The sequence below is a fragment of the Scatophagus argus genome, chromosome 15 (assembly GCF_020382885.2).
Source record: "Scatophagus argus isolate fScaArg1 chromosome 15, fScaArg1.pri, whole genome shotgun sequence".
Lineage (NCBI taxonomy): Eukaryota > Metazoa > Chordata > Actinopteri > Scatophagidae > Scatophagus > Scatophagus argus.
This window is the reverse complement of record NC_058507.1, coordinates 15,583,936-15,602,356: the sequence shown is the minus strand read 5'-3', so window position 1 is coordinate 15,602,356 and position 18,421 is coordinate 15,583,936. Positions and strand designations below refer to the sequence as shown.

Genomic DNA, 18,421 nt, shown 5'->3' with positions numbered 1-18,421 from the left:
TACTGTCAATGTTGATGACCTCGTTTTTCCTCCTAAAGTTTTCAAGTAGTTTCTGAATCCACTGAATCAAGCAAATAGGACAGCCACCATTTAGACACAGGTGGACAGCACTGGTGTCGGTGGTGGTGACATCAGGATGAGGAGAAAAGTCTGTAGAAATAGCATATTGAATAAGAAATAAACAAAATGCTTTCAAACACATTTATTTCACTTATTCTCAGTTGTTTTGTTTTTTTTTACATGCTTTCTGCTTAAGTAACAAGCACATTACTCATGCATGATCACAGAATAATCTGCATGAGGAGAAGCGTCTTATTATTCATGCCCATCTTTTGAGTGTCTGTGCATTAGAACCTAATTAACACTATAGTGCAGATAATGACTAAAGGACTGAAATAAGTGATAAATTACAACACCTCTTATGCAACAAAATTACCAGCTCAGTAATTCAGTAAATATGTTAAATAAGTGGTAGCAGAATGGATACGTTAACCTATAGTTTGATAAGGGAAGTAGTATAGCATGGCATAGTATACAAAAAACAAAAACCTTGGAAAGGAAGAACAGGTGTTGGATAATCCAAAACAAGTTACTGCACACAGTTTTCATAGTAAGTGTCTGGTTTATTGAAGACATCCTTTAACCTGTGATTATCAGAACTCAAGTCCACATCAAGTGAAAAAAAGAAAACATAAAATATAATATTCACATATGTTAAAAAAAAAAAGTCCATACTAACCCCACATGCAATTAGCTTCTGTAAATAGCAACAATTGCTGAGTGGGTCAGAATGGTATTTTTTTCATGTAACAATTTGTATACTTTTTACCTGAATATTGAATATTTCCAGTTATGTCATTAATAACTTGTAATTTAAAGAGGTTTTCCTTACTTTTTTGAGTTTGATAAGACTGATGGTGAAAGAGAACTAATACATTAACACAGTATTTTTGAATGACTTGCTGGTCAGAAGGTCATTCGTGCCACCTAAGAAGCTTTACTTTCAAATTTCATCAAATGTCATTGTACAATGTTATCCCAGGTGCACCTACAGCCCATCACAGATTGCAGTGTATTGACCATCAAATCCCCAAATGATGCCTTAATCAATACAGCACATGGAGTAAGTAGACAGGGGACAAGTGTGTGTGTGTGTGTGTGTGTGAGAGAGAGAGAGAGAGAGAGAGAGAGAGACAAAGCCAGGATTAGGCCTGATTAGGGCAGTTTTAACATGTCCTGCTGATTAGGGGCCAGTGGATCTGACCGCTAATTAGCTGTGAAGTGTGGCTGGCCGCACAGACAGGACAGCGGCAGGAGGAGGGGTTGGCAGCACAAGCTCACCCCCTACCTCTCACCGTCCCTCCCTCCCTGCGTTGTCCACTCACCACCCCCACAAAAGGGGCTCTTTGATTGGGTGTGCTACATTGTGGAGAAGAGAGTTGAAAAAGAGTCCTATTTCTCTTTTGCTGTGCCACTACCCCCTGCAGGGTGGAGTCAATGTACCCTTTCTGTGCCTTCGTATGACCAGCTGGCTACAGCAGGGCAAATAAACACTCCAGATCCACTGGCTAGTATGAGTCCCCTCTGAAACAGAGTCTTTGTCCCATGTGGATTGTGCCCTAATTGGCGTCCCAAATTCTCAGTGTGATTGTTATTTGCACTGATGAGGTTTTAACGGACAGATAATACACAGAAGATACAAGTTACAAGTAAATAATAGACTAATTAACCCGCTGAAGGAATGGAGGGAGAATCCCTTTGTTTATTTCAGCATTTAAAATGATGTAGACAAACATGATTCATAAACTATAATAAATATAAAAGAGTAATTCTCTTGAAATATACCAAACTTTCAGAAAAATCACAACATTGTTTTGTTCAAACTATCAAATATTATTAACTTGAATATGAGATCTCACTTTGCATGAGATGTTATCCATTTATCTAAATCAAAAAAGGAAGAAATAAATGTATTTTTGTATTTCCTTCTAATCATCTTGTGACCTCTCAGATCAATCTTGTGATCCCTTTGGGTGATCATGTGACATCAAGTTGGAGACCACTGCTACTAAGTATGAGCCTTGTCCTGTACCTGAAGTTACTTAACCTGAACCAACCTTAGTAGTAAAAATCCAAAAGATAGTCTTGTCTTGTCTTGTCTTGTCTTGTAGCATGTGTCACAAGAAACTGTGTATACAGAAATTACAAACTGGAGTTAATGAATATAAAATTATGTGGATGTCACTTAATTAATTGATGTAGTTTGTGTATTTGCAGAATATGAGGGCAAATTAAGCTGCGTCTCCACATTTCCCTTCCCTGCCTCCATCCTGAGACCCCCTGACCACAGCAACTCAAGAGGAGGAGAGGCGAGACTAAAGGAACATGGGATTTGGGGCGTAATCCTGTTTGTCCTCCAGGTCACATGCTCTACTAAGTTGATATTGTCAGCTACAGTCTGGAAGTTTATTCGAGGGACAAACAGCAGTCTAATTGTAATTCCCTCTGGAGAGCAGTCAGTGTCTCCTGCTGAATGCTGGAGAGGAGACAGGTTGCTGCAAGATGATAATTGAAAAGAAAGTGGGTGGTCCTCTTTGGCCTCCGTGGCCCTCTGGGACAGTTATATTGAGACTCCTGCATGTTTTGGAGGGGGCAGATTACAGAACGTTATATTTGAAGAAACGATTATGTCCTTCGGGGCTTAATTTGACAGACGTTGCTATTGAGTGGTGGCTGTTACTGTTGTCTTTTGCCATTCATGTCAATTTGTGTATTTGTGTGTCTGTGTTTGGCTGTTTACTGCTGGATCAATGCCCCCCATTAACTATTTCTGAGAGCATTTTTCAGTTTTGTTTTGTTTTGTTTTGTTTTGTTTTGTTTTTAACAAGCATGTTTTAAGGCTTGTCCTTGAATTTTCCAGAGCATTTTTTAAAAACTTGTATGTTTTTTGGGGTTTTTTTTTTACTCCTTTGTGTATTACATGTACACGTATTCAAATTAAAATATGTGGCTTTGTATCTAAATATACTGACTACATGTTGAGATTCAGACATAGAACAAAACAACACACACACAAACAAAGTCAACTCTCAAAAGTAATAAAAAAGAGGGCTGAAATTTCTTATATAAGAAAAATTATCTGCTAACTCAAGAGGAAAATATTACTTGTCGAGATTGTTTAAAGCTAAATATGCCTAGTCTCAAAGAACCAGCAGATATCTTTGAATTAGTACATTTGTCTGGATGCAAAGATCTATGAATTATTTTCTCAATATGTAGTAAAATGTACTCCCAGCTGAAAGTGGGCAAGAGGCAGGATATGCCATGTAAAGGGCACCATGCAAACCCTCATCCTTCTGCTGAGAGGCTACAGAGAAATGATTGCAATCTATTAAAAAATAGAACTAGACATGAGATTGGGTTACTAAAGGTAATTAATCAAAGGTAATAATGAAATTGTAACATGTGTGGCAAGATAACAAAATAGAAGAGTACTTTAAAATCTCTTATAATAAAAACAAATACCCTGCCTATTGACTAAAGCTTATCAGACTGGAGCAAATGATAGACACAATTCTGTTCTTACGTGAAGAGATGAAAAGCTTAAGATGCTTGAAGTAGGAAATTCAAACTTTAACAATATTTTTCTACTTGTCAGTGTTGATCAAAAGCTCTAAAATTCTGTTTTAGTTTTTAGAACTAAGTAACAAGTTATAATAAAATATTATTAAGGACAAAACAGCTTGAAGCAAGTAATAAGCTCTAACATGAAAAAACTGGTTTTGAAACCTGGTTATGAAGAAACATCTTGTCAGACAAAAAAAAAACAAACAAAAAAAAAAACAAAACAAAATGAAACGAAACAAAAAACGAGCAAACATTACTTTGACTTAAGATATTTTGAGTTACTTGGATTTGAGTTTTTGCAGTGCATAGATAACTATGCCCTAGCCTACACACACCGATCTTATCCATTGCCTAACTTCAGTGAATTGCTCTTCAGTCCTATCCCTATTAACCAGTAATCCACAGACTGGCAGCTGGCCATTACTGTGGCAACGATGAGCTGGGAGAAAACTGCTGGTAAAGACGTGTGTTGTGAAGGACAGAGATATGTGTAGTAGTAGAGTATATGTGTCTGTTCATATTTCTGACCATTACTTACTCATATTCACTTCAGCTCTTTGAAGGTGATGATTGAATGTCTTTTATGCTTGTTTGATTTTCTTTTTTGTCATTTCGGGACTATTGAAACCCATTCCAAGGATGCAGTATAATCATATTATATGTTGTCCTGCCAATGAAACAGGCAGACAGACAGGTGTACTTTGAATGGCTCATGCATGTCTTGTGGAAAAGCTTGTCCTTCGTGTCATGAAAAACATGTAGCCATTTCAGGGTTTAAGTCAAGTCACTATCCCATTTTACTGTCCTGTTTTTGATAGTACATGTCAGATTTTAAAACTGTACGGAGGAACACAGGTTTTACAGAAAAGGACAAAAATATGTTAGATATTTTGTATGAAATCACATTCCTTTGAAATGGCCGAAATGACAGTAGTTCCGATACATTCATTTCCTTGTGGTAATAGTGTGTTTTGGTGGCATTACTGTAAAAGCTTTGTCTCACCTCCCAGAGAAGATGATATATGGTTTTAGCATAAAGAATTTAAAAAGTGCTTACAAGCAGAGAGATCAAATTGTATGCAAATGCTTGTCAAAAAAAAGCAAAGGAAGGAAAGAGGATGGACTGACTGTGTAACGGTTCTAATGCCATGTCTCAGTAGGTTGTTACACAGTAAAGCAAGTCTCTCTCCAAACTTCCCTGTCATGGAGTCGAAACACAGTGCACCTCAGTCGGGGCTCCACAACCGTAGCAGATTTTAGAATTAGCTAAACTAATTTTCTTAAAGAAGAGTTTGTGGGACTTAATGAGGCATAACTAATGGAGGTCCCACAATCACCAGTGCCATGCTGGAAGCACCATGGCGGGACAGAGCAGCCATTGATTCTTGCTTCAAACCTCTTGAGTTCCTAATCAGCTTCTTTGGTTGTGCGTTTCAGGCCTGACAAACCTATTGTTGGCCTGTGTCACTGGAGGTCAGTAGTTATTAGTGGCAACTGAAAACAGTTTCTCTAACTACTTATGAGCGAATTGAATAACATGCATAGGGAGACTTGGAGGAGGGATTACTGGCAGAGCAGCGAGTCCAGCCGACACAGCAGAGAATGTGACATGGTTTTCTAATAAGGGATGCTGCCCCCCCCCTCCATCCTCCCCCACCCGGCACACACTCACACGCACACACACATACTCCTAACCTGGTCCTCCATCCTTCATCCTCTATCCCCCACCCAACTCTCCCCACACTTCTACAGACATTTGTGAATAGTCTTCAAAAGGTGGTGGTTCTGCAATGTCTCATATTGCTAAAATGGTATTCATACCGAGCAATGGAATTAGCCAGTGTAAGTACAGGAATAGCATATAATTGTGAGTGTGTTTATGTGTGTATTTGAGTTCATGTTATCGTCAAACTAAAGGTACCGGTAAAACGTGGATTATGTGGTTCTGTGTTTTTAATTTCATGGAAATCTATTAGAGTGAGAATTGCTTTCAGAGTCCTATGACCTTCTTGAAATGTTTTTTTTTTTTTTCATTCTGTAGGAAGATGATTATTTGCAGGCTATTTATTTTCCATTTGAAAAAGACTGGAATTAGGGAACTTTTACTTTCTGGGCCAAAGACTTGCAAACTATGGAAACCAAAGAAAACCAGCAGACGCAGGTTTGTTACAGAAAAGAGGAAGATTGTCTCTCCTTGGCAGAATATGGGGGCAATACACTAATTAAAATCTCGCTCTGTGTCTCTCAGAACTTGCCAATTCAAAGCATTCACTCGCACAGTGAAATGAAAAGCAACCCTCGTCTCTGTTAATCATTTCACTTGGAGCAAAATCTGGAGAAAGAAGTAAAGAGGAGATGGTGGAACATGTGGGAGTAAACTTTAGATGGTGCTACTAACTTAACGTTAATACCTATTCATGATGTCTATCTATATCATATGTATTTGTTTATATGATCATACAAATATGAATCATATGAACGTTAAGCCACACTATTCCATATTTACCTGAGTATCGTCATCAAAAATCTTGATTCCATCCAGAAACTAGACCTTTTCTGTCTTTTTAGTCAAGACCAACAACATGAAGCAATTTCCCCTCCTGCTATATGAGCAAAACTTAAAAACTGTGTACTGTGTAGGATGAGGGTTATATGTTTAGCCTATGTTTCTGAGTAAAATGTGCAGCCAATAATGTTAAACCCTCGCCAATTAGCGCTCTCTAGGTTGCTAGGTTGCCCTGGTCAATTGAGGAACACATCAATAGGACTTGAAAAGGTTTCTCTGCGATCAGACCTTCTGACATATTAAGTAGAATAATGAGGAGGAAGGGAGTTGGGTGGGGGTGGAGGGGGTGGGGGTGCAGTTGCAGAGACTGAAGCAAGGCTCCCTTCTACATTCGCATTATTCAGTGCATCCTGCAATTACCTGAGAAGAATCGTCTAAAAATTCTTTACATCAGTGAAACAAATTATTCTCTGCCTCAGGGTCTATGCTAACAGTACACATGGCATTGAGGTAGTGATAGACTTCTTCCAGCGCTGATGGAAATATCTGCTATGTGTCATAGAGGCAATTTTATCTAACGCATGACTTATTCTGTCGCTTTGTTAGTGTATGTGAACGTGGGCCGCGTGTACGTGCATGTGAGTGGCCATGCATCTATTTGTATGCATGCATGTGCACGCGTGTGGGTGTGAATGTTGTTAACACAGGCAGCCTTTAAGCTGGTTGTGCTACAACATATGTGGACGTAACACCACACAGTAGCGGCTGCAGCTGCCAAAAAACTTTCCAGACAGAAATGATGATGATGCACCAATTACAGTGCCCAGCCTGTCTCATATATTCTTACAAAGAGAGGTACCCCCCAATAAACTGAGAAAAGCAACAGGCACAATAGCCAGTGATTACCAAGCACAGCCTATTAGTGCACCATAACTATGGCTATTGAAAAGAGAAAAGAATAGCTTCACCTCCACTTTCATTTCATGTGGTACACCATCAAAATCTTTGTTGACAGCTCATTCATACCCTCAATGTAGAGACAAAATCTATCTGAAACGTCTTCCAGCATCAAAGTGTATATTGTGGAATGCATTTCTCTTTTTAATGCTCTTATCAAACTCCCTTCTGATGGAGTTGCTGTGCTCAGTTCCAAATGTCAGGTGCGTATTGGCTCTGATGCTTCCTTCGAGTGTAGGGATGATAGCACATATACATACAGCTGCCAGGTATGTGAAGGGGTTGGAAATGGGGGCTCTCCAAGGTCTCTATTGAGACACACTGATAGCCATCATCATCATCACAGGGTGTCATCAGCAAAGGGATTGAGAAGTAATTTCCAAACGTGTTTAAATGACCACAGGAAATGAAATGTTAGACCCTATTATCAGCCACTGTTTTTGTAAAAAAGGTTTTGAAGGACAGAAGCAAAGGGGGAGCCGACACTGATGCTAAGTGATGACCTTAAACACTTTGGAGTTTGTTTGCACAAATCATTCATCTACGAAAACGATTGATCAGAATGAGGCTTGTCTGTGTGTGTGTGTTTGTGTCTGTGTGCATGCATACAGTATGTGAGTGAGTGTGTGTGTCAGTGAAAAAGAAAGCGTGTGTGTGTGCTTGTGGGTATTTTGAACATTTGCTCACAAGTCTTTTCAGTGCATAAAAAATGTCGATATCTCTGATTTAAATTCAAAATATCTCTAAATGATAGATGCAGTATTTGCAGTAATTGTATTAACTTAAGAGGCATTCTTTGAGAATCGTTGAGATTTTTGTAATTCTGATTGTGATGCATTTTGTTAGATTTTAATTTCTGATTGGGTTAGAATTTTTAACAAGCAGTGAGTTTAAAATAAAGGAGATTTGATTTTGACGCCCTAAAACATTTTTGGAAAATTCGACAATTAATTTAGACTATAATAAGATATTCTTACTTACTGTGCGCTAATCCTAAATATTAATGTGCCAAAGTACGTAACTGCCTCTCAGCCAGCTCCACTTACGCTCAAATTTAGTGTTTGGAAAAAATAAATAAGATTAATTATCTTAAATAATATGAATAATACAAAATTCCGTGAAATTAAAAAGTGTGGATTTTTTTTGCTATTTGCATTTGATGTTAAAGTGACGTTAGAAACCAACCTTATTTTGATAGGTGTATAATTGAGCAAAGCGACCGAGGTCTGTTCATATTACAAATACTTCTATTAATAATAATGATTATTATTATTATAAATACAATAATAAAGTGTAATTAACTTTAATGCAGTATAACAATAATAATAATAGCAATAATAATAATAATGCCAGGCATATACTTCATTCCTCTGGATAATATATTCATTCTTACAATAATTGGTGGTCATTGTGTATTTTATGGAAACTCGCATTCACAATAAATGGACCAATTATGCTGCGGCAAAACGAAGGGCTGGGCCTATTAAGCACGGTAAGATCAATATTTTGTTAAAATAAATGTTAAAATATATGTAAATATACATATATATTAAGCCACTATATGAATGCTGATATTATGTTGATATTAAACCTGCCGTAAAGTGTTGGTCTTTTTTAAAGGAGTGATTTCCCGGTCTTAGCGTCTTGCAGACATCCTCGATGAAAGGCAACCCTCCAAAATGTCACCTGAACAATGCTGGCTCCCTCATCGACCTTGCTTTCCAGCTCAATTTGGTCTCAATCACAACATAATGAAAATGCACTCTAAAAATTACTTCTTCAGGAGTAGCTCTCACACTTCAAGTTATTTATTGTTAACGTTCACTTGGTTTTGAAACATATACAGCAGCCATCACGCATTTGTTCCTTTTTAACTTACAAAAGAATAAAGAAAACATAAAAGTGGACGCAATAACGATTATTATACAGTTAAACGCATTCTTGTGTGTTAGCCAAATATACAAGTCCCTACTTTATTTATTAAGTCTAAATGAATACATTAGTTTACAATATTAATATGATAAAATACCAGGTTATCACCGCAAATAAGGAGTGGTGGCTTAGTGTACCTCAGACCTGATCCCACCTTCCCCCCAGTCCGCACTCAAATGAAGCAGCATTCCTTTTTGTTTCAACAACATAGACTACGTTTAAAACATCATGAGGAAGGTCCAAAACATGGATTACAAAAGGTCCAGAAACGACATAATTGCTTTCAAGGGCAGCCATTTCTGTAATGTTCAAAAATAGACTCCCCTCTCAGAGATGTCAAGAAAATGTGCCCTGATCAGCTGGTGCGCTCTGTGCGCCTTGTCCCTCCAACACCAAAGGGCCCCATTTTCAGCCTTTAGTGAGTGTGTGTATATATATCTATATCTATATAGATATAGATATATATAGATATATATTGTGGTTGCATGGGCTCATCCGCAGGTTCACATAGAAAAAGTGACAGTACTGTATTAAGTCCTACCACGTCCTGCCGTAGAGGAGGTTTGAGCTGACCATGTTACTGGTGTAATCTACAGCAGATGTGTCTATCTGGGCCATGTTGAGCTGGCTGTGCAGTGAGGGGGGGCTGGGCGACATCTCCTCCAGCTCCAAAGCGTTCACCTGCTGCTGGCTTTGATGCTGGCTGAGGCTGCTGGTCGGGGATGCAAGCACAACTCCGGCCCCGTTCTGTTGTTGGCTTTGTTGCTGGCTCTGTTGTACCTGTTGCTGATTCGGCGTCGGCGTGTTAGAGCCGTTCTGGCACGGTTTACCGTCCTTCACCAGAACTGGCACGGCTACGCGCCTCGGGGACTGCGCCTGCTGTTGGCACAGGTTACCGTCCTGTTGCTGCTGCTGCAGCTGCTGCGCTGCCTTGTCCTTGGCCTGGCGCTTCATCTTATACCGGTGATTCTGAAACCAGATCTTCACCTGGGTCGGCGTCAGGTGGATCATGCTGGCCAGGTGCTCCCTCTCAGGCGCCGACAGGTATTTCTGTTGCTTAAACCTCCTCTCCAGCTCGTAGACCTGAGCTTGCGAGAACAGGACGCGCCGTTTCCTCCTGGGCGCAGCGTGCAGAGCTGGCATGGATTTGGTGGCGTCCGCCATGCCTGTGAGACCTCCCATGCCGGTCATGTTCATACCTGTGGAAGGTCCCATGAATCTAGAAACTTAAAAATATACATACATATACATGCGTTCAATAAACAGAAGAGGAGAACACTGTTTCGCCTGAAGTAGTCTTCTTAATGATTACTGGCTTTTATATGTGTTGATTAATTAAGTTGGAAAGCATCAGCTTTAAAAACATGTAATAATAATAACAATAATAATAATAGTAATAATAATAATCTTGCTTTTAATATTTACGCCAAACATAAAAAAGTCGAGTCAGACTTGAAAAAATGATCTCCTTTTCAGTTTAAGCGTCATAAATAAGTAATAAGTAATTTCAAATTAAAGATTTCTTCAAATAATGAACACTATTTTCAGTGACATTTTATCAGTAGCCCCAAGCATAAATTAAATATTTTTAAAAAGCTTGACATAATTAGTCTCGAGCGTTTTGCCCTCTCATTCCTGAAATGTCAATTTAATTTTTTGATTTACGGTGAAATAAAATCACAGAAGTGTGAATAAATGGAGTAAAAAACTTACTTGTGGAGTATCTTGGATCAGGGTTGGCGCTGTACCACCCTGTTGCTGCTGCACTATTCCGCATGCTTTCCTGGTACGACGGAAGGTCTCCCATGTTGCCAATGCTTCCATTGCAGTATCCCCCCATTGCGCTGTGGGAGAACTGGGAGACGGTGTGCGGCATGTGGTAAGTGGTGGCCACGGTGGCGTTGTGGCCCATGGAGTGCTGTTGCATGCCGGTCTGAGACACCTGAGGCTGTCGGTAGGCTCCCAGTGGAGAGGTTAGGTTCCCTGCGCCGTCCATGCCACTAAACTTCTTGTAGGTCTCCTCGATTGGACTCAAAATATCTGTCACTGAAAAAGGCGTTGTGTGCTTTGGGCTCAACGACATGATTCAGAAAGCAGGTAGATTTTTGTGTTTGAGCAGATCAACCGTGTTGTTGTATCGGCTCTCTCCTTGGTGGATGTCTACGTAAGAGAGTGCTTGTAGTGCGCCTGAGATCCTATTGATCGCCTTGGAGAAGGAGGCGAGCCCAGGGCGCTCTTAGCCCGGGTTTATTGGAGCCAGGAGCCAGGTTTACGACAAACACAGGGGGCGGAGCAAAACTCCTAAACCAGCAAACAATAGTCATTGACATTTTAGAGAAATAACTCGTGGAAATACACTCTGCTTTATATTAAGTTGTATACACGCATAAATCGACGCCTCATATTTACGATTCTGTCCTTTGTGACAGCTATGTACAGGTGAGAATAACCCGTTATGTTCTGCACATCAGCTGATCTGACAACATATGACTATTTTGCGTCAGTAGGGAATTCCACTCTTTCTAGAAACTTTGAGAGCTCTTTGAACAGACATAAGGGCCACCGAGTATCATCAAAGAGGCACAATGAAGTTGTATGACCAGCTCATTTATGCTTCTTAAGCATCATTTTGCCCCACCAGAGAGAAGCAAGTCCAAATAAGCTCAAAAAGACATAAAGCTGACAGGGAGCGGCAGTAGGGACCCAGTCCGTGAGTATACTATATATCACTACCTTACATTCATGAACAGGCGAGAAAGTGGGATTTAATACACAAAATGTATAGGCTACAATTGTCAAACCTGACCAGGCAGTCGCACTTTTCCTGACACCATTTTTTCTTCGGTAGTGGAAATAATTTAGGGGAGATTCCATATATTTCTTAGAAAAAAAGGACGACTTCTTTCATTTGACTTAATGCAATTTGGAGACAATATTGTAAGCCCCAAACCCTCGAGTCTGGTCACCCTGCATTAATGACACAAGGCAGTCTTGACCTGACATTGTAATCTCTGAGCAAACTGACTGGCGCCAGGGGAGGAATCAGAGGAAGGGAGATACAACAGGGGGGTCAAAAGCGAAAAGAGCTACTACAAATTGTAATAATGAGTTAAACAGTTAATATAGCTTCCCATGACAGCCTAACATAAGTTCCTTATGGATCTATAAGGCATAACTGAGCCTATAGCTCATAACTAAAAGAGAGGCGTAGCTATCTTGCTGCTCATATACGCTTATAATCGTGATATTTGCACTGATGATTTTCATCACTATCAGCACCTTACAGCAGACAGCAGGTGTGCTGCGTTGAGGTTATTTTCCAGACGTGAAATGTGTTGCCATCTTCTTTTATTGGAGGAAGGAAACACTCGTCTGCATGAAGCCACTAATGTAATTTAGCATGGCAAGGCAGCAAGTAGCTGCCTACCCTAATTGAGCAATTGAAGATGTGACATGGTCAGCCATCAATTATAGCGACATATCAAGAACACCAATCTGCGGTTAAGCTGATAGCCTGATTGTAATAAATCATTGTTCTTATGCAGATTTCAATACCCGAATTTCTTCTTCCTTTTCCCTCTCAGATGCCTGGACTCCGCCGCGGATTTAAAGTGAAGTGGTTGGACTTTATTGTTGTTGAGGAAAACAAAACAAGGCGTGCGTTTATACAAAGTCAGCTGGAGTTGTCAGAAAGACGCCGAAGAAACATGAAGCCTAAAACTAAAAATCTGTTTCCAGGGAGGTTTAACAGGCATAAACCAAGCGCTCCCATTAAAACTGTCATAGTCTTTTAACGCGACAATGTAAAGAAAATCAACTAATTTCTGAAAGATTAAATAATATTTCCTACCTGCAAATGTTCCTCTACTTGTCCAGTCTTCTGTGCGCCTTCTCCGCTCTTTTGGCAGCGGCAGCATGCTGTCTTTTCAGGCCGAAAAGAAAGGTAGGCCTCGGCCCAGACCTCTAACATTATGTAAATGAGACAAACCTCTCAACCTTGTGGATTACTGAGTCAGAGAGCAGGACCCTGGTCCACAGACCCTCCACATTAGGATCCCATAAAAATCTGGAGCTGGTTAGGCGCATGCAACGCTTATGAGAGCTTATAGTCCACAGTAATATGGTTATCAATCTAAGTTAACTTTTACATCCACTGAATATGATGTGGTCAAGGCAGTGGGAGCGGCATAAACGGACGTTCCAAGGAGCTATGAAGGCCCAGCAAAGGTTTGTTCATAATTCTCACATATTTATAGAGAAAATAATTTCACTTTTCAAAGCTTTTTGCAGCTGTTTAAAGTTCGTGGTATAGCGCGTATTGCTGTATGTGTGTTCAAAGGATACATTCAGCGTGCGTTGTGATAGGTGATGATAAATATCAGGCAGTATACTTATTTATATTAGCCTTCACTGACCCTTGCAGCCCCAAGGAGAAAAAGTGGTACCCCGATGGCTGCGAGCCGAGGAAAGGTAGATTTTATCCCCAGATTTACGCACGGGGACAGTGTGTTGTAACTATCTCGCTTTCGTCCGTAAATACAAGCTTTTAAAATTTAAACTTGATGTAATTTCCATACTTTGACACTAATTTCACTAGGAAAATATTGGACATGGTTTTAGAATAACATAAATTCTAAGATACAAATTAAAGTGTGTAATAAGAGAATCATAATCAAGTGTCCCATTATTCTTAAAGGAGTTACATGCCAAGCAAGGCTTACCATCAGTGATAAAATCATTTGGTATTGTGTGCATTTATGATGGGACGTATTGACGCAAATTCGCCTTGTGTATCTCTATAAACCTGCGGACTTTCGTGAAGGACATTTAGCCAATTTTATATATGATGTATAAGCGTTCATTGAGCGGTTTACGCATTGTTACCAACAACCAGATAGTAACCCATTAATGTAGTTTATGTCATACGGACAACCTTTTCCCGAGACCACCACCCCATCCCCACCCCCCCACCCCAGCACAGCAGATGGACCAAAGCGCCTGGTTGCTGAATTGCTTTTCTCCATCTCGCCCTTGCTAGCTCAATACCCTGAGAGATGTGGAGAGATGGCTGAAGGGCCAGGGTCCCGACCTGCAACCCGCAACCTCACACACCGGCCGAGCACAAAGTGCAGAAAACATGGTGATTTGTTTGGTCTTGCTGCACTTAAATCTCTAGCCCAGCTTTTAACTTTTAATGCGATTTTAATGCCATTAAACTTCAAACAAGTCCCTAAAATGGCGAGAGCTTTCCAGTTTTGTATCCATTTTTCTCTTCGCGCAGTTTGGAAGTTGTTTGCCAAGTGAAATAAAGAAAAAAAAAATCATCCAACGTAACTTTAAAGAATTACTGATAAATGCCGATGCACCATTATCATAAAACCAAACTCCAGGTTAAGTTTTGCGAGCGTAATTTACGCACGATTTGTGAACGCGTTTCTTCCTTTGTCTTGGCACTTCAGTGCGCTTATTCCATTTCTTGGGGTTTGTTAACAGGCACTCATTTAGAAGATTCGTTTAAGATTTCAAGAAAGAGATAAAGTACAAATTTTAGTGTGATGTATTTCGTACTAGACGGCTTTCTTTAGGACTGTAATTTTTATATTTATATTTGAGGAGAAATTTAAAGATATTTCTCAGGAACAGAAGCCAGTGCTCCGTGGAGTCTTCCAGTTTTTATATTATGGATTATTTAAAGTTAAGTGTTAATATTTTATTCGGGTGTAATTACGCACGAAATATGACTATGTAGTGTTCCTTGAGGCGGAAACAAAACCGCAGCTTTGAAAACTGACACTGAAACCACCAGTTAAGCAACATCAACACAAATTAATTGTCTTCTTCACTCCAAACTTAAGATTTAAACCACGTCTGTTTTGTTTCTCGGTGGCTGAATTGGTGTGGACATTGGTGGAGAAAATTCCACACCTGCAGTCAGTGTAGTACCATTTAGATCAAATACTTTCTCTCCTCTTAAATCGCCGAGCAGTGTGAGAGTAAAAAGCGGGCAGGTGCATATCTTTCAGCTGCACTACTTGAAACGGTGCGGTTCCTCAGCTAAGTAGGTTAAAGGTCCTCCCAAGTGGAGAAAGTATGTGACAGGCCTCTTGAAGACCGTATTCTTCTGCAGGAGTTTGCATTCATTCACAATTAATGTCGCTTGATGGACGAAATGATGCTAATAGGCCGCAAAAAACAGAATATGGGCTTTTATGGGATGCTGACCATAATCTGACAGCTGAGGAAAATAGAGGACAGGAGAATTTAAATCTATAATAGGATTAGAGTGTGGAGTTTATTCTTTAAGTTTCACTGTATAACGTGCCACCGTTCATTTGCTTGATTAAGTTAGGTTTATAATCAGACACTGGGAACTGTACTGACTGTAAGGGGGAGCCTATATGACTGGCCATGCTGTGTGTGTGTGTGTGTGTGCAGGCCACTGATGTTTTCACTGCAAGCTACTGTAGTTTTACTGCAGAACACAGTGACCCTTTAATAAGTGGAAGAAGTCAAAGTCAAACTAAAATTTAAAGTTACATTTTGTTGAATTCATGTCTCGCCTTAAAGCAATTTTCTTTGAGCTTTCAAACCACCTCACTGACACACCAAAGATGAACTCACAATGTGTGACATTCCCTAAGTATAACACAGCACCATACGATACTGCTGATTATAGAATGTAAAAACCAGTTGTTCGCACTTCTCAAAAGACACAATAAATATCATGACTTATATCATCTTGTCTTAAAGAGGGAAGATGTTTATCTTAAAGTCAAAGCTTTGAAACTGACGAACAAATTAAAGAAATTAATAACTAAACATGTATACACAGACATACACTCTATAATTCTATTCTATTCTGCATCACCTTGCTCGAGATTTAGAGAAAAAAACAGCAAATTCCACCTTTCTGGCTCTGAAACAGATTTAGCCTTCTGAAATTTTAGGTACTCAGGGTTCTGTGAGTGCCGCTGTCCTCTGCATTGTTTTGAGTGGCAACACTTTAGTGTAGCTGCTCTCTTTTGTAACAACAATTAAAAAAAAAAAAAAAATAGCAGCAGATCAATGCTGATCACCAAGGTTCCAAGGGTACCTGGTTCGTCCACTTCTTTGCTGCATTAATAGTGGCAGCAGTAAGGGCAGGTAAACAAAGCTGTTAGAGAGTATGGCTGTGACTCAACCACAACTCATTCTAGCTTTGTCAGTCATATCGCAAAATCTTTTCTCTGCATCTAATTGCCCTTGGCAGCCAATTGTTGTGATTAAATGATGTCTGTTTGATGGCATGTCCTGAAATGATCTTTTAAATTTAGATACATTTTGTTCTCTTCCCAGAAAACACCCTTGTGTTCAAGTAGTGGCATTCATCTTGGAATTGTGGAACTTCCTCTCAGTATTCTCAGATGACATATGAACTGTTTGATAGTTTGCAATTGCATGTCGTAAAATTTATATTTTGCTATCTTTTGTAGCAAAATTATGTATTTGGCTGTGACTGCTTTATCATATATAATAGTTAAACTTTTTCCACTTTTTCGGGCTTTTTAAGCAGGTTGTACAAGGCAAGCTTGCCTTTTTTTGAAATTTTGTATGCATCCTGTGTTTTTTCTTTAGTTCCATTATTTTACCAAGAAGTTTGAGTTATGGTGCATATAGATATAGTTTAGCTTTTCCATAGCTGTAGGTGCGTGTGTTAGAAAATAGAAGAAAATAATAATCAAATGCGGTTTTACACCTGGAATGCATGCAAATACCGTCAGCTGCAATCTGTATCTAGTGTTTCCTGATGTCCATTTATGTCCGGAATTCATTTATTCAGCTTGTTTTCGTGTTAACTGTGAAGAGATGCATCTTCTAATCAAAAGTTTCAGAGCACTTTGAGTGCTGAGACGGAAACTTTTTAGATGGCTTCACAATTCAACAATGGAAATGTGAACAGAAGCTGCATATCAAGCGTCTTTTTACCTGTCTGTTTATCCCCACTTTGGGATGCTTTTATCCAGTAGGCCACCTGATAGCCTACCATTATTTAGATGAATCCACATAAACACACCACAAAACTACTTCAAATTCTGAATGTATTGATCCTGACAGATACAAGCACTACTGGCATTCTACAATTTACTATGCAATTTAGAATATCAAGTCCAAGCCTGTTTCTATGAAGAGTGTAAAAAGATTAAAATTATTATTTCCTCCCGTTTTCTTTTCAGAAAATGAGAGCTGCCTAAATCAACTGTGACATGCTGAAGGGGAGAGTCTGTTAAACTGAACCCCCGAGAGTGAAACGATATCAGCAGAACAATAATAACAATATTAAAATTAATAATAATGAGCCTGATGTATTGTAAATTGATCAATTGTACTGTTTACTGTGTAACCGTATGTGCATGTAATATCAGAATATTCATATTCACTTGTGTGATTAATTCATATCTTTGCCACATAATTTCTGATGGATTTGCTCTTCTATAGATTCATTAGTTTGCTTCTGTCAAAAGACAAATGAAAAACATATATTCACATGAACTATTTTCAAAAATCTTGGTTTTTGTTTTATCACAGAATTATATTTTATGGCATTGTTTTTTTTTCTATTCTATTTCTCATATTATTTTTTAACTGAATAGCAACAAAATAAAATTGGAAATCTGAAAAAAAAACTGAATACAAAACAGTGGATTATTTTTATTTGAAAAATCATTTTGAAGCAGTCTCTAATTAATAATATAATTTAGTTGTGGGCCAACATTATACTAGTTCAAGCTCAGTATGGCCACGCTGATACAATTGCTTGACTCAATATCACATAATTAATGACATTAACTGGGAAATAAGAAACCAAAGTATGTCAGCAGGTGATTCATTAACTCTCATATTGACACAGTTTTCATCAAGTCTGTATACTGCAACAGCATATAGAATTTCTGAAGCTCAGTCAGGATTTTGGTTTTGGTGTGCCACCCCAGTGGCCACATCTTTCCACCCCTATGTACGATTTCCAGGGTCGTCACTGTATAAAAGTTGTTAATTCGATAGATGGTTCAAGTGCAAGTCATAACAAAAGCAGGAATCCTGTGGAAAATGTTCATGTTAAGTCAAGATATAAAACAGATATTTAGCATATTCAGGTAGTGCTGCTTCATCTAATAATAGCATTAATGTATATAATAGTATTAGTGTAATTGGTATCTAAGGTACAGCTAAATTCTTTCAATATTTATTCAGGGGCAGCAGGAGCAGGAAAAGAAGTCTAAGTGACTAATGTCCCATGCCATAATAATAACAACAGTGTGTCTAAGTTTTGTTTTCTCAATACACTGCAGTGGTTAACTTTGTCTGTGTCATTCTGAGGGCATGGGTATCAGAGTGAAATGCATGACAAGTGGCACACTGACC

General features: G+C 39.0%; 1 protein-coding gene across 1 annotated transcript; it reads right to left on the bottom strand.

Moving 5' to 3' along the window:
• Positions 1-9,405: 9,405 nt before the first annotated feature.
• On the bottom strand, positions 9,406-11,315 carry nkx2.4a (NK2 homeobox 4a). Its single transcript, XM_046413084.1, has 2 exons — positions 10,736-11,315; positions 9,406-10,248 (listed from the first exon to the last, which is right to left on the bottom strand). Exons 1-2 carry the CDS (start codon positions 11,103-11,105, stop codon positions 9,560-9,562), a joined length of 1,059 nt encoding a protein of 352 aa, XP_046269040.1. The 5' UTR covers positions 11,106-11,315; the 3' UTR covers positions 9,406-9,559.
• Positions 11,316-18,421: the final 7,106 nt, after the last annotated feature.

Coding starts and splice junctions, on each gene's coding strand:
- nkx2.4a (XM_046413084.1), bottom strand. CDS start 11,105: ATGTCGTTGAGCCCAAAGCACACAACGCCTTTTTCAGTGACAGATATT. Junction 10,249..10,735: donor TGATCCAAGATACTCCACAA/GTAAGTTTTTTA, acceptor TATATTTTTAAG/TTTCTAGATTCATGGGACCT.